Raw genomic sequence first — 17,217 nt, forward strand, 5'->3', positions numbered from 1 at the left:
CAGTGATTTTATCTTGTTTTTCACAGCATATGTCAAACCCCTAGCTGGTGTCTTGCTGTATATGTTACCATTGCTTCCTAGTAGCGATCATCTCCAGAGCTTCGAGTTAGGTGTTGGATGGTGTTGTCTCTCACCTTTAAATCCATGTATTATGCATTTCTGCTCTTGCCGATTTTAGCTAAGGTGGAATGGCATACTTTACCACAGGGAATACATGGTGTTAAAAGCATCACCTGAGGGGAGGTCTGAGCAGAAAAGAAAAGGAAAGAGAAGCAGATTGTAACCACTTTTCCATCTCTCTTTGATGCCATTTTGCCTCTGTTCCTCACCTGAAACCTCATAAACTTGTGCTGTCTCAGCAAAAATAGCACAATGCGTTGTTAACGGTGTTATTCATCTTTATTGCTCATCAAAGACTTCTTAGATATTGATTTGACATTTTGGCCCCCTTTGTCACGCAAGTTGGATGACACATGACCACATTAAAAGCCTGATATGAATGCGCCTCCAGACTCGTGATCGGATCAGGGAAAGTTTCTGACGTTCAACAAAATGTAAACCTTAATGTTATCTAACTACACAAGTAATATGTAATACAGACACTGTTTGTGCTGCAAATAACCATTATCCCTCACTTTGATGGGCTTAGTTAAACATTTTCTGTCAGGCTGAATTTTTATGTTATTTTAATTCTTAAGATACCATTGATATCTTTTTAAAAAACTTTGGGGATGTTTCTAAAGTATGGAAGCACATTAGATCAGATACATTTTTTTATCTGTCAGAATGGCAAAACTCATTTCGAGTTCTCCGTCATTATTTTGGTTTACACAAGCTGTAGTGCAATATGTAAGTGGCTTTTTCCATTTTGTGCTGATCTCTATCTAATCATGCTAGAGACACATTAGAATGAAGGTGTAAATAAAGATCTCAGCTAAAGAATATCCAGGTACTCTCTGGATATGAAACACATGATAATACAGTATCACATGTTCAATGTGCTCTTGACATTTGATGCTATTCACTGTTGTTGTTTTTTTCTATTCTTAATATTTTGTCTTTAATAATGTAAGCAGATACCTTTTTAGAGCATACATGTAAATGTATTATAAATAATTAAGACTTTTTTTTTTCACTGTGCGGCTCTCTCTCTCTCTCTCTCTCTCTCTCTCTCTCTCTCTCTCTCTCTCTCTCTCTCTCTCTCTCTCTCTCTCTCTCTCTCTCTCTCTCTCTCTCTCTCTCTCTCTCTCTCTCTCTCTCTCTCTCTCTCTCTCTCTCTCTCTGTTTTTTCACAGGTTCTGGAGCTGGTCAAGGGAATGCACTATCAGCTGGCCTGCCAGAAGTACTTTGAGCTGACACACAGTGTAAGGATGCTTTTCATTTTGGCCTGCTGTAATTGGACCTGCTTTTGTCAGCTTAGGGATAGCCCTGAGAAGTCTTTACAGAGCCTGACCATTGTAGTCACATCTGCCTTTAGCTGAACTCTAATAAAATCTTAATTTGTAGTGTTTTGCAAAGCAATTTTAAGATTAATTTTCCCTCTGATACGTGGTGTCCACTACAATGCACAGATCTCTCTTTTTTTTAAACTATTTATGAGCAACATGGGTGATTACATTTGATACTTAGCCATAAATCTGTATGATGTCGTTTTTGGCTCTGTCCCAAATGCCGCACTTGATGTGAATTTGCAGATTTGCGGCGACCGCTGCTTGTGTCAGTGAAGTCCACAGTCCCGTAGGGTGTCCCATTTGACATTTGAGGGCTTAGGGTGGCATTTGGGACAGGGCCTTTATGCTTCAGTGTTCCTTTATTTATAACATCAATTCAGCATGGCTGATGGAAATGGTAATGCACCAACAAGGCTCGAAATTGCAACCATTTTGGTTGCATATGCTCTCGAAATTGAGTCTGTGCGACCTCAAAATATATTTGGGAGCATATGTGTGAGTGCAAATAATTCTTATGGTGTTTTCTAGAGATGCACAGGTCGACCCGCCATAAATCAAAACCAGCTGTTTTTTTCTCCACACACCACTGGCAATTGGTTTTTAGTTTTATTTTGGCCAATCTCTGTTCCGGAATATGTAGAGTGTATATATATATAAATACATATATTATAATATCTACATTGGACAGATGTGTAATTCTCTCAGAAACCAGACAAATTGGAATTAATTTATATTTTTTGTTGAAGAAGATACATATACAAATTGTATCATCTAAGCTTTTTGGTGAAGGCTAGATACACATTGTCTATTCAGGGTAATTAACATTTTCTCAGCATGTTTAAAGCTGATATTATAGTCATATTTTCAAGGTAATGGACAGAAACTCGTTTTTAAAATCAAATGATAAATGTGCTGAATCTTTGCTTTTTCTATTTGGATTGCCCTTTCAGATTGGACTTTGGGCTTTGCAGTTTCAATATGCTTTCTTTGACAGGGGCATAATTGTGTGTCAGAGCTGAAAGCAACCAGAAAGCAAATGATTACAGCTCTATTTAAATGGTTATCTAATAGATTTCTTCTCATTTCTTCTTCCTAGTTTTAAATTGGAGGGGGTGGATAGGACTCTGGCAGCAACCTTTCTGTATTTTATTTTATTTATTTTTTTGCCAAGCAGAGAGAAATATTTCAGAGCTATGTCAGTCAAGATTACCTGTGTGACACCTATGCCCCGTCCCTCGACTAAAAAAGCAGCCCAGCTGTCAGGTTGAGAATGAAAATGTGCACACACCAACGCCACGCAAACAGACGCTATCTGCTAGGTGACAGGTTAATGTGAAGAGGGGGAAGAGACCGTCTTGGATATGAGAGAGCTTGGTAAACCTTTCAGATGTTTGTCAGCAATGTGTAACAAGATGGATTTTAAATGGGGAAGCTTTAGTAACAGGTAAAGTCATGATGAAGCCATTTCTCAACATCTACCAGAAGCAATTTTATAGGTGTTTTTTATATATATATATTTTTTATATATTATATATATATATATATATATATATATATATATATATATTACTTTTTCACTAATTTTCAGTAGGTTTTTCATTTTCAGTAGGTTTTAATTGATCGTTGTTGATTTTAGTTTTTTTTTTTTTTTTAGTTTTCTAGCTCTAGTTTTAAGTTTTATTTTGTTTTTAGTATCAGTATTTTAGATCTGCCAAAGTTAATGCGCTGGATGGTATCATAAAAAAAAAATTTAATGTCGTTACATTTCACGTCACACTCCAGTGCCATCTATGCCTTTTTTTTTTAGATATAAAATATAACATGTTTTTAATTAATTTGGGACCACATTAAATATAGACTACCAAGTAAGTTAGTGTTTGGTATGATTTTTTTAAAATGTTTTAAAAGCATTTCTGCATCTCTGCATTTATTTTATCAAAAAACATTAAAAACCGTAAGATTATAGATGATTTGGGAGCAGACGTCACGTCATAGTTACGTCTCTTGCAGCTGCGCATTGTGGTGGCAGAAAAACAGTGGTAACAAGTGTGGGAAAACAGGCAAAATCCATGGAATAAAATAACAAGCTTATATATATCACAATTCTGTTTTTCAATTTTCAATTGTGAGAAAAATCAGAACTGTGAGATATAAGGTTGAAATTGCCTTTTTTTTTTGTTTCTTTTTTTTTTTTTTGTGTGTGTGGCTTCCATGCAGAACTGTAATTTTCTGCCACTAGGCTCTGCTCACAAAACACCCGAATGGTCTATTATGGTTTAAAATAACGTTTTTCTATTTTAATATATTACTCTAGTCTTCAGTGTCACATGATCCTTCAGAAATCCTTCCAATATGCTGATTTCTTCTTCTTCTTCTTCTTCTTCTTCTTCTTATTATTATTAACGTTGAAAACAGTCGTACTGCTTAATACTGTTTTTGTGATGAATAAAATGTTCAAAATAACTAGAAATCTTTGTAACATTATGAATTTCTTTACTGACACTTCTGATACATTTAATGCATCCTTGCTGAATTATAGATTTATTTCAAAAAAACGTTTGAACGGTAGTAAACTGTAGTTAATTTGAGTCAGTTGTGTTAGATTTCATTATTTTAGTTCATTAATAATAACACTGTTGAGTAAAAGTCAACAGTCTCCACATCTGCGTAAGCACTTCAAATCTGCTGATGTTCTTGCTGTTGTTGAAGCTTTAGCTCAATGCCGAGATGAGTAAATCAAAGAGCGTGTATAAATTTCTAATCTCTTGCACGTCTAGATTTATTCCCTCAATAAGAAAGCTTTATGACAGTGTTTGTGCCTGCGCCACCCCTCTTTTAATGCAGTAATGCACTCAAAGTGTCATTGATAGGATATAATGGCTTTTAATGGCTCCCGGTGAAACGGCAGCGCCTTTGCAGTCCAAGGGCATCATTTAGCTCCTGGCCCCGGGGCGCTTGGGACTAGGGTCATTGCTGATGACTAATAGCCCCGAGCCAAACAGTGCGAACGGTTTATGATGCAGGAAAATGAATAAGATGGCTTCCTTGATGAACAACCTGCAATAACAGGATTTGAAAGATAAACTGAAATTCATGACTCTTATTTTAGGGTCGGTGAATGATGAAACCTCTGACATTAATAGGCACAATAAAACATTCTTGTTGGGGCATCAGTGGGTCCGCACCACCTCGCCTTCCTTGCATCTGATACGCGATGGCGCAACCATCTTGGCTGCAAAAACACGCTTGTTGAACTCCAGCGTAAGAGACTTTAATCACTGCCATATGTGCCCTCCGCTTTCACATCCGCGACACATAACAAATAGACGCTCGCATTCCTCCCTCCCTGGCAGCATTTATTTAAAGGTCAAAATGTAATACTTCTCTGATGAAATATTTACACAACCGCAATAAATCAAACAATAGAGAAAAGGAAACAATAATGAAAAAGAGGAGGGGAGGCAAGAGAGGTGGACTTTAGAAGGAGAGCTTGTTGCGCATCCGCCGAATTGATCCGTCTCTAGGCCTCGGCTGGGATTGTTTCATGTTTATGCATATTTCATTTGGCACGGAGTCGCTGGGCGAGGGTAGTCCACTGTAATGTGTTAACGCTGAGATGGATCCGTGTAATGTATCTTTCTGTCCACAGCTTAACTACCGCAGAGACCCCTGTGCACTCGATTCAGAGAGATGGGTTTGAAACTTTGATTCATGAGGAGTATCAGGGGTGTGCTGTGATTGAAGCATAATTAAACAGCCATATCCTCTGCACTTAGAAACAAATGGATTGTGCAGCGTTTGAGTGCAATGCAGCTTTCAGGGATCCATCAGTGAGAGGCTTTGCCATAAACAAGGCTGAAAGAGAGGAGAGATTAAATAGAAGCTACTTAAATTTCCCTGTGTACCCTTTTAATGTTCCAGGTTCAATGCAGTTATTTAAACGTGGCTTACAAAATAAATACACATTATTACACAAATGTAACTATAGTAATTTGCATACTAAACTCTGTTACTTGTTACAGGTTGAGGATGCTGGGTTTTCTCTTAATCACCCTAACCAGTACTTCACTGAGAGTCAGAAGCTTCTGGGTGGAGGCCGGGACATCAAGAAAGAAGTTGAGATGTCACAAAGAAGCCAAGAAAATCCATCAAACATGTCCCGTCCATCTCAGGAAAGCTCCAAACAGGCCCACGAGGAGATGGGGGATTTAGATTCCTTCTTCCAGGATGAATGATTTTGTAGAACTTAAAATCTGGGATGAATACACCATAGGGCCCTTACTTGCATTCACTATATTTGATATAAATTGTTTCCAATGTTCAAAAACTTTGATCTGGTTGTATTTTCCTTATCTTTGTGGTGATGAGATCTTTTTTCAAATTACCTGTTTTTATAAAACTGAAGAAAATAAATAAAAATCATTTTCATTTTTCATAAAAGCATTTTCTGTTTTTACTTTTCATTTTAATTATAACCAGCACTGATGACTCACCTCAACCTATTTAGTAATTAGTGTAATTATCATCTGCTCAGTCTCTTTCTTCGCGCTGGTGTCTTCATACATTATCCTTCAAAAGTTTGGGAGTCAGTTTAAGAAGTTTTTAGTTTTAAAGTAATACTTTTATTTATCAAGAAAGTATTATATTAATTAAAAGTGATAGTAAAGACATGTATAATAAATGCTGTTATAATAAATCCTGAAAAAAAGTAAATATTTAGCACCACAACTGTTTTCAACACTGATAAGAAGAAATGTTTCTTCAGCAACAAATCAGCAAATCTAAAATATTGTGATATGTATTGATACTAAATACTGGAGTAATGATGCTAAAAAAAATGTTTTGCTTTGCCGTCACAAGAAAAATTTAAATTTAAAAAAAAAAAATTAAAATAGATAACTGTTATTTTAAATTGTAATATTTCACAATATTGCTGTTCTACTGTATTTTTGATCAAATAAATGCAGTCTTGGTAAGCATAATTTCCTTTTTTTTTATTATTTTTTTATATATATATAAATATGTGCAGATTCCAAAGTTTTGAACGGTAGTGATCAGTACATTTTATCAGGATGCATTCCCTGAGAATCAAACCTTGGTGTTGTTAGGGCTATGCCGTACCAGTTAAACTACAGAGACAGAAATTGATCTACAGTGTCAAAAGTATGCAGTCGCTCATATGGCCACATGGTACTGCTTTATTTGATCGTCCGTGTAGAAAATAAAAACAATACAGTAGGCGGATGAGATGAGGTGGGCGAAATTTAGGTGCCAAATACTTTGGGTTTTTCAGACTGAACCAGCTGCACTTTTCTCATTTAAATGACAAACCTGAATATAAAATATAAAACCTTGATTCCTCTTCCTTGCTCATGCTGGAGGAAGAAGTAAAGTGGAGTTATATTCTATTACAGCAAATCCTCAAGGACATGAAGGATGTTGATTTTGGCCTCACAGGAGGTGCTTTCCATTCAGCGCTCACATTAAAGCTATCTGTAAACCCTTCATCCTAACTTCTGACTCTTAAACATAATTGCGCTTGAAATGAACATTTATTTTGAATGTCAAGCATCATTAAGTGGAGCAGCATTTGTTCTTTGCATGCCACAAACGATGTTTCTAAATGTCTGTTGTGGCAGTACCATTGCTATGCAGTGTCACATTGTTTTCTTCTGAAAACGTCCTTGAACATTGAAATATGTCCTTCACATGATCAAAACCCTCCTCCTCGTATTGCCTTACTTCTCGCTCCCTCCGTAATGGGTAATTGTTCTTGCCTTCTCTTTCTTACTGTGTGCCCTGGACAAGCCAACATGCTAAATTTAGAGGCAATTAGATGCACCGTGGAGTTAGACCTGCATTGTGAATGCAAATGCGTCCCCTTGGTAGGGCAAAGACAAGTAATAGTACCATTAAGGGACAAATTTAATGAATGCTCTTACCTTTGAGTGTGCATATGGTTTCAGCCCAATTGTTATTCCCCAAATGTGTGTGCACTTCTTTGTTATTCTGGGTTGTTAATATAAAAAAAATATATATATATATCACTAAAACGTCCCGTGGTCTCTCTATCTTGACGTAATCGTCTATTATATGAGACCAACAATCTGCTTTCAAAAGAATAACTCCTCTCCAGTTCAATGGATGTCGAACCATAATGATTAATGGTGTAACATCTTTACCCCTTTCATTTTGAATTGCAGGCAATACAAAAGCTCAAGCATTGAAAACATTGTATTGCTGCATTCACAGTCTTAAACAACAATAATGATGTTGAATGGAGGAAGCAAAAGAAATTTCATTCCCATGCTTTATGACAGACTGATTAGATATGAGGTTTATTTTATCCGACCTCGGGCCATAGTGTTGGGCTGTGAAGCATGTAGTGACAGTGGAGCTGCACTGCCGGCTTTGCTTCAATCCTTCACCACGGCACACTAGCGGAATTAAATTAGCTTTGGAGTTTAAAAATGGAGCCTGACAGACAAGGGATTAGTGCAAAATAATATGCATCTGGATATAAGCAGTGCACATCTGGGGTGTTGACAGCAAGAGACCTTCATGTTTTATATTTGGTAGAGCTTGACTGCATTTGACAAAGCTATGTTACATCAGTGCACTGGTGCTGCTTTCACTATAGCCGATGAGATTGCGGTCATTAGCCGTATATTACAGCAAATTTGACCTAAATTCAAAATGTATTTCCTGTTCGTTGATATGCTGGAATTTACCACGGGATGTTGAATTCAACAGTCACACAACAGAAGAATCTAATTATAACAGGTTTTGTAGAAAGAAAAAAAAGGCTATTTATTTCTACTTATTAGATGTATTAATACTGACAAAACAATCCATTAAAACAAAAATATTTTCATTTTGCTACAAAACTGTCCACCATATTGTATTTAGATAAATATTGACATTGAAATTTTATCCGTTTATTCTGTCATAATTTACTCCCCCTCAAGTTGTTCCAAACCTGTATGAATTTCTTTCTTCTGCTGAAACCAAACAGTTGTCGCCACACATTGACTTGCATAGCATTTTTGTTTCTCCGTACAATGAAAGCCAATGAGTCAATCAACTGTTTGGTTACTCACATTCTTCAAAATATCTTCTTTTGTGTTCAGCAGAAGAAAGAAATTCATACAGGTTTGGAACAACTTGAGAGGGAGTAAATTATGACAATTTTCTTGGGTGAACTATCCCTTCAATGCATATTTGCTGTATAAAAAATAAATCTTACTGACCCCAAACTTTTGAATATAACATGTTTGAATATGCTGTCTATAGAAAAAGAAAATAGTTACAGCAGTGTATATGAATACATTTTTACATCCTGTTTGCAACCTCATTTCAACTTAATTCAAATTGAAAAGGCATTCTTAGTTTTAATTCTGAATGGTGAATGTACCGTGAACCCTGCATTATCAAGCCTATATTCTGCACATAATATGCTTTGTGGAAGTGAGGCCAGTTGAGGATAGTGCATTTGATGGAGGAAAAGAAAGCCTAATGTATTCAATGACGTGCCTGTCCGTGCTTAGAAGCGGTGATGCTTTTTACCTGCCTGCATATAGGGATCATTTCTGTCCATTCATCTTGGGAAAGTGAGATAAATGGGTTTCGTTGGTTTACATGTATTTAGTGTAGTGTATAGAGTGAAATGTAGCCTAATTTTTATGCTAATTTTTTAGAAGCACTTTCTTTCTCCTATGCTTTCGCATTTTTTTAAGCAGGTATTTAAGTCAGTTGCCACTCATTTGGGTGCATTAGCGACGGACTTGCTGTATTTGATAGGGAACTTTCTGTAATGAACCCTGCCCAGTGGTTTATATAAAACATGACCTTGATGAGTTGAAGGGTGCAGAGCATGCGGTCCTTCTCTGTGGACACCAAATGGTCTCCTGCCACAGGATGGTAATTAGTTCCATTTGTCAGTCTTTCATGAGGTTAATATCTGAGAATGGCCAGCCTGAGACTGGGACAGATGCAATTGGCTACATGAGGTAACAGAAGTAGCCTACTTACTTTAGCTCTACACATTTGGAACACGAAATGTTTCTTTAACCTTTATCTCAATAACTTTAAAGAGATAATTTACCCCAAAATAAAAATGCTGTCATCATTTACTCACCCTCATCATGTCATTCCAAACCTGTATGCCTTACTTCTCCAGTAGAAAGCAGAAAAAAAATTCTGTAAATGATAACAGATTTTTGGGTGCAGCTGTCCCATTAAATATCAAAAAGTATGTGGCGGTACGTACTACGTACTTACCAAGAATTTTGTTCGAAATCATTCGAAAAACGTACCTGTTGCAACATTTTTGCAAAACGCTAAATACGTTGCGTCGTGCACGTTTCGCGACAGTTTCAAAATGTCCAGTGAGTGGCGTTAAAAGCGTGTTTAGTTTTTTTCCGGAAAAGATGAACGTGAATATGGCAAAGTTTCATTACGTCGGGGTTTGTACATTACTGCAGTTCTGAATTGAAATGTCCGGTCAGCGGCGCTAAAAGATTAATGCTCCATCACGTTTTAAAATAACATACACTACACCCTAAAACCTACCCGATAGTGTTAACAAAAGCAAATGCGACATAGTACCATGGCATTTTAGCTTGTTTTTAAACTTTGAGCTCTTGCATCGTAACTTGTCTTTCACGGGGTTCGTACCAGAGCTTTCCGCATCACATTTTCCATTCTGTAGGCTACCAGCTGAGCTAGGCTACTGAGCTACAACTGAACATATGGAGCTGGTTGAGTGATGTATACTCAAAAATATATTAGTTTACAAATCATGCACTACCTGTATATGGTAAAAAGTGTTTTGAGGTCATAACATAATTGTGCTAAGAGCAACAAAAATCTGCCCCTGTAGACTAATAATTGTGTGTGAAAACGATTAAAAGTGCTTGCTGTTTTACTGACTTTAGTGTTCATTTCTTTTAAACTGCAGTGATATGTAGGCCTATGTACTGATACGTTGGCCTATTTTGCGTTTTGCAAAAAATTTTGCCACAGGAACGTTTTTCCAATGAGCCTGTGTTGCAAAATTCACTGTTAGGCCTAGGTCTTTCTGTAAAAAGTATCTCTGTATCCAAAACTGTTAAAACTTGTGATTAGACAAAATAGTTCTGGTGTCCGTGTCTTATTAAAAGGGAAGGAATGTACTTGGTGAGTCACAGCTGTGCTTGCTTAATAATCTTGTGCATGATATCAGTTAAGAGACATTTCTGTTGATGACTGGGTATACTTGAGCCATATAGCCTACTGACAGGACTGCGTGTTACATGAGACAAAAAGGTGACTGTTTAAGCCTAAGGGGGTTTGTCAAGTTTGGAAATATTTAAATATTAATTTAGGTTTAGTGGAATCTCATGTTGTGTTATATCATTTGAAAAGGCTTTTGTTTTTTTAAAAACTTTTTTCTTTTCTCCAGCTCAAGAAGGGGTGTAACACTATAATGATTAAACCCGTCTGTGCAGTTGTTTATTTTGACCTCATGACCACAAAGTCTCTAACTGTGGCTCCATTATTTAAAATATAATTTAGCATTCTGTTGTGTTCATGGACAAAGCCCTCAATGGTTTCCTGTGCTCTGCCAACAGCAACCTCCCTTATCTTGATGTGTAGGACTCTTTGTGGTGGCTTTTATCGACTCGAAGTGCAATTTCTCCACCTCTAATCTTGCAGAAAGTAAGCTTGAAATGTCATAGATAAGCACTTTTTGGAAGTTGTTTGTGGCCTAGAGGGAATAATTTGGTATTCTCAGGCATTCCACCTTGGTGTTAGCGATGAAGTATAGAGACCGGCATTTGTACTGAAGTGTTTTGATTTTCTGTGCTTTAGACGTGCTCAGGTATAGGATATTCGGAAAAGGGTATTGCAGTTTATCATGTAGGTTTTTGTGTTTTTGTCTTTTTAAACAAACCGTCCTATCTATGAATAATAAATATGGGTGTGTAAACATTTCCAAATTGGAATGGGCTGGGATGTATTTGGCCGTGTTTTTCTTATCTACAGTTTCTGGGTATGGAAGGAGCAAGAAAAAAAAGAAAAAAATGAACAAACAGAAATTTTCAGATGACAGATTCAGGCCCATTTTTTGTCCTCATTACATTGGTGTATTTTCACAGCTAAATTGCTTTTACTGGTGCGTGAAATTTATAGACGAATCCTGCCTTGTCGGATCTGAGGCCAAATGTATCCATATATGCTGTATAGTGGTAGATTGTGGGGGGTGGAGGGTGGGTGGGTGGGGGGGGTCTATTAAACTGATGTGAAATATCCTGCAGCCACTTCTACACTCCACCTTGTACCTAATCTGTCTGGACATTGACTAATTAGCACGGGCCTCCGGTGCATTTTCCAGTCTTGAATGAATTGTACGCATCACGCTGATGTTCTTTCTCTTCCTGTGGTTCCTCATAAATGTATTCACCTTTTCTCTGCTCAGAATCCATGCATAACAATAAGTGTGCTGTGAGTTGCATCTACTAATCTTTGGTTCTTTGACAGTTTCAATGTATGTGGGTGCTGGGAAGAGAAGTGTGTGTGTGTGTGTGTGTGTTTCAGGCAGCAGAGTGGAAGAGTATTTGATCATGTCTTTGACAATGCCTGTGACAGTGACAGCCTGCACTGCTGGTAGAAAAGCCAGTCAGACTAGAGCCTCTGCCAGCAGTTGTCGTTGCCTGGCGTTGGGGGTGGTTGGTTAGGCGTGATGCTCTGATCTGCACGGCAGATGGATGATGAGTCTAAATCTTTGGAACGAGCTTAAATGTATTGTTGCCCATTTCCTCAGCCACACACTGAAGTCCTAACCATCCATAGAGTCTAGGTATTTAAAGTCCCCTGTAGTCAATAATTGTATCCCTTAAAACTCATCTTTGATCACCAAAATTAAATATTTAAATGTTTTTGCCTTAAAATTTAACTCTACACCCTTGCCTCATTTAGTATGCACGGTTCTATGAATATGCAAATTAGCCCCGCCTCCACTTACTCACACCAGCTCAGAGATCCACTCATTGACGATCACACGTTGACCTGATTGGTTACAAGGTAGTTTGTGACGTCAGAAACACCAGCGATTTCAAACCACGATTTTGAGACTGTCTTTGGTTCACTGCAGTTTTAAGGAGAAAATACTCAGCAATGGTGCTGACTTATGAATTTGCACATGGTTTGTCTTAAAGCATATAAAAAAAACACCACATAGACATATAGACAACATTAAAAGCTTGATTTTCACCACAGGGGGACTTTGAAGGTTACATCTGAACCACTATAGAGGCATTGAGCAAGTTACAGCTACTGCAAGTAATACAATCCAATATGTATAAGAAATTATTGTGCTGCAGTCCAATTGTTCATCTTTTCTTACTTTAGAACATCTTATTTACGAGTATGACCAAATTTTGTATTTTTGCATGCTATAGTAATGAAATGTAAGTAGGTAATTATTGCAAAAGAAAAACAGACCCTAAAATACAGAGAAATACAAAAGAAATACAGACCCTGAAGCGAATCTCACTTAATGTCTACTTATCAAAAAAATAAATGAATGGACATGAAATATTAATGTAACTGTTTTTTAATTTGACCTGTTTGATATCTTAAAGTTTCCACAAAAATATAATCCGTTATGTACAAAACTGACTTTGCAACAATATTACAGTAATATTAACACTGAAGTCATTTTCACTACAATCGATAACTGAGGCACAAGATGGTTCCAGCTTCGTTTCTATGCAAAAAGGGAGAGCGAGGCTATGATGTGATACAAGACACATGAAAGTAGCGCCGGTTTGTTGCGTGACCAGAGTACATGAGCAGAGTGTTACACATTATTCCCCATTGACAACGGCATATATTATATATTTATATTGATATCTGACCAACTCCATCTCGTGAGCTATTTTAAATGTTGGCAATTTTGTATGAATTTGTTCAACTGGATTTATATGAAGACAAGATTTTAAGAAAGAAAAAATAAGCATGAAGGTCCACCCCTAAACCTAACCCTCAGAGGGGTGTAAGCAGATCTTTTGATGAGATTGTACCAATTCACCAAAATGTCTAAGTTATGAACTGCCGTGAGTGTCAGCACCTGACTGCGAATGTCACACTTGGTCAATCAGTATTCCAGAGAGCTGTGGAAAAAACAAGTGATATCAAGCAATTAGAGGAATATCCAGCTACGTGTAATGTGACTACAATGGAGCAGTTTAAATGACATGCTCATACTAAGCTGCATATTACACACTTCTCTCTAATCTGTTTCCTCCTGAAGAGTGATCAGTCCTCTTCAGATCCTCCTCATTCTTTCAATAGCAGCAGCATCATCATCTCTCTGCCTCAAAACAAATACATGCCCAAAGAATATCCATTTACTTCGATCTACTGTATGAAGCGCATAATGAATTTTATTGTTTGGTGTGATTATCCATGGATGCACACGTATTTTTATTACCATAGTTATTGAGAAGAGATGCAGGGATTGTAATAAGCAGCTGTGTACAGTAGCTGAAAAACAGAATGTGTACGTGTGAAATAATAATGCCCATTGAGAGACTGAATAGAACTGAATGAAATGCAAGCATGGCAACCGTGTCATTTTAGGATCTTTTCCGTCATTACTCATTCGTTCCTGATTCCTGAGTTCTGTCCGACTATATAAAGCAGATTGTACATTAAATTCATTTAAATAAACATTGTAAATTAATGTCAAAGAGGATCAACTGGTTCTCTACCTAATCATATCAGCTTATTCCATCGGCGGTCCTAAAGAAACAAAGTTAGATTGCAAAATCCATGCAAGGAGATTAATGGGTTCCTTCAAGCACACAATGTGTGATCTTCCCATTAGAAAACTGGGGAAGTGATAACATTCTATTTACCTTTATTCAGAAGGTATTGTTCTGCTTAACAAAAATCCAAACAGAAGGTGAATTTGTTTTACCCCATTTATTCATTTCTAAGTCTCAGTCTTCCATAAAGACAAGCAGTTGTAGTGATTTCCTTTGGATTTCTTATGTTGAATAGCAGCCTGGGGGGGAGGGGGGTCATTTTTCATCAAGTCTATAATATGGACAAGGCTTTACTGCGGCTTCTGAAAATTTCTGCTTTCGACCGTACGTATTGGTTTCATTTTGTTGTGCGTCGTTTTAAAATTGCATTGACTGACTGACTAGTCTTACATAAATTGAATGGTCCCTGAAGTTTGCTTGATGTCTTAGACCCCCATATCACATGGGAAATGGTCAACTAAATATAGTGCATTCACTCTTCATGAATTGAATTTGTCAGGGCTAGAGCTTTGGGACTTGATTCTCTTGCATGCCAACTAGCTCTCAAACATGCTTTGCAATTATTGTCGAAGTCCCTGTCCAAGTATGTCAACAAATGTGTGATTGCGTTTACCCCGTATTTAAACATTCCATTTAAAATGAGCTCCAAGATGTTGGTGAAAGGTTTTATTTCCCTCTCAAACACCATGTCTCTCAAAACCACAGTGCCGTAGCCATCCATACTCATTAATCACACTAGCTCGTGCTAATGTGGTGCCATCCCACCGGATGGGCAGTTCAAACTCTCATGAGGGAGAAAAGTGCAAATTTGCAGTCGCCCCAATTTATTAATTGTACAATGTCATGACCTTTTCCCTTTAAAGCACACTTCAGCTCAACGGACAAATGGCAGCCAAACTTTAGCGCTGCACGGACAGATTATGCGTCTCTATTTGGAGCCCAACTGTTTCTGAAAATTAGTTTTTGACCTTGTCATGTGTTTCTTTTTTAATCTAGGCCTGGACTGATAGATTATTGCACTGCCTGCCAAGAAAGGGGGTAGTGTGTTTGTTTAGAAGGGCGGAGATACGTGCCAATAGCAAAGTTCACCATCTCCCATGGCACTCCTTGTCTTTGAAAAATATGGCTGAAATTATAATGAATTATGGAATAAAGGAGGAGTAGATTTCACAAGGCCAGACTTCAAGATATGTGACCTCCATCAAACGAAGCGCAACTGAAGGTTTTATACAAAACCAACCATCCTTAGATGCATCTCTTTTTCCTCATGTGATTTGAAGTGCATTTTTTACATGTACTGTAAAAGAATATCTGGGTGTTTTTTCAACTTTGTGCACTTTTATGTATCAGGAGTTGATTTATTTAAGCAAAAAGATTTCAGATTTTTTTATTTTGTTGTATGATCACATAAAATCTGTCTTAGAAATGTTTTACCATACCATTATTGGTTACCATACTTTTCAAATGCCTTTTATGTATAGACTTTTTTTTACCATAGAATGCCAGACCCAGACTATTAACTTACTTGATTATATTATATTATATTATATTCAGATACTTAAAATGGGTATGAATGTAGTCTTGGCAAGAGAAAACTCTGTCCTTTTATTCCAAAAATGTAACATAGTGCTTGATTATAGATGTTGTAGAAAGACTTTCAGAAAAATGTACAATGGCAGCTACAGTACATTATGGTCATCCAAACTTCAGCAAAATCCTTCTCCAATTACAAACAATTGTACTAAACAAAACTAAATGACTTTACAAGAGACCAGCCATTCTGGTCATTGTGAACCTGAGCATTTCTTGACTCTCAGCTGCACTTGTTTCTACTTTGTGAAGTGAATGAACGGCATGCACTCATGTAGGAAGTAGGCCATTATGGTGGATACCTTTTTTCCCTGACAAAAAAAAAGCCAGTGGGAGTTTGAAGCCTTGGTAATACTTCAGTCCTCTTTGTGTATTTTTCGTTCCAAAAATGCAAATGAACTTGGGAGACAGGGGCATTGGGAACTTGTTAACGCCCTGGATCCCCCCCCCCCCCCCCCTCTTTATATCTCAGAGGATACAAATGAGTAGTCCAGACAGAAGAGTAGAGTGTCAGTAACCTGTACTGGTGTAAATGAGTCACTTATACGTCTAATGGGAGAGCTCTGAGCTACTGCCTCGTTCCTTCCAACTCCCTCCCGGCACCTCCAAGTAACACACTCAATTTTTCATGACATCCGGGACGATGAGTTCATCAGTTTTAAATGGGACATTTCCTCAATATTACCTAGTATATTAATATATAATATAACCGGGCTGTTTTTGGCACACTCGCCTTTTGTGAAGAGAATGTTTGAAGAAAAAAAGTTGAATCAATGAATATTCATTTTTGCAATAACTTGTGCTAAGAATGCTAATGGTAAGATTCACTGTGTTTCAGAAATAAGAAACACTGCTTAACAATTTCCAAATAAGAAAATACCAGTTTGAGAAGGCAATCTCTTACCTTTCCTGTTCAGACCTTTAAGAAATGGTGCCATTGGACAGGAAGTGATTGTCCTGTTCAGCAGGGGGTCATTGGCTTCTGGGCTATAGTGTGATCTTTTTTTTAGACTAGTTTGATGACTGTGTTCACAGTGTCTTTTCTGTATGTCTATATCATTATTCCTGATTCAATTTATTTTTACTATGGAGAACTTTGCAATTACCTTTATTGCATGCAGCCTCTGCTGTCAATGTGAAAATGTATGTATCTGAATAAACAACACTAAGTGTGTCATTACATGCATTAGCTTGCATACTAAACATAATGTCTTGTTGATGTATGTCATATTGCTTTAATTTTGGGCAGAATATAAGGTTAATTTGAAATCCAACAGGTTATCTAATAGGCTAGTTTTAAAATAACATAAGATCATGTCACAAATACATGTAAAATGTACTTTTATATAATGTGGCATTTAGGT

General features: G+C 37.2%; 1 protein-coding gene across 1 annotated transcript in view; it reads left to right on the forward strand.

Annotated features, from left to right (window-relative positions):
• prim2 (DNA primase subunit 2) overlaps positions 1–6,424 on the forward strand; it is a 76,739-nt gene extending 70,315 nt beyond the window's left edge. The window contains exons 13-14 of the mRNA XM_079855986.1: positions 1,296–1,364; positions 5,474–6,424. Of these exons, the coding sequence (XP_079712112.1) occupies positions 1,296–1,364; positions 5,474–5,686 (282 nt within the window). The 3' untranslated portion in view covers positions 5,687–6,424. The remainder of the gene's footprint in view (positions 1–1,295; positions 1,365–5,473) is intronic.
• Positions 6,425–17,217: the final 10,793 nt, after the last annotated feature.

The sequence above is a fragment of the Squalius cephalus genome, assembly GCF_949319135.1.
Source record: "Squalius cephalus genome assembly, chromosome: 21".
Lineage (NCBI taxonomy): Eukaryota > Metazoa > Chordata > Actinopteri > Cypriniformes > Leuciscidae > Squalius > Squalius cephalus.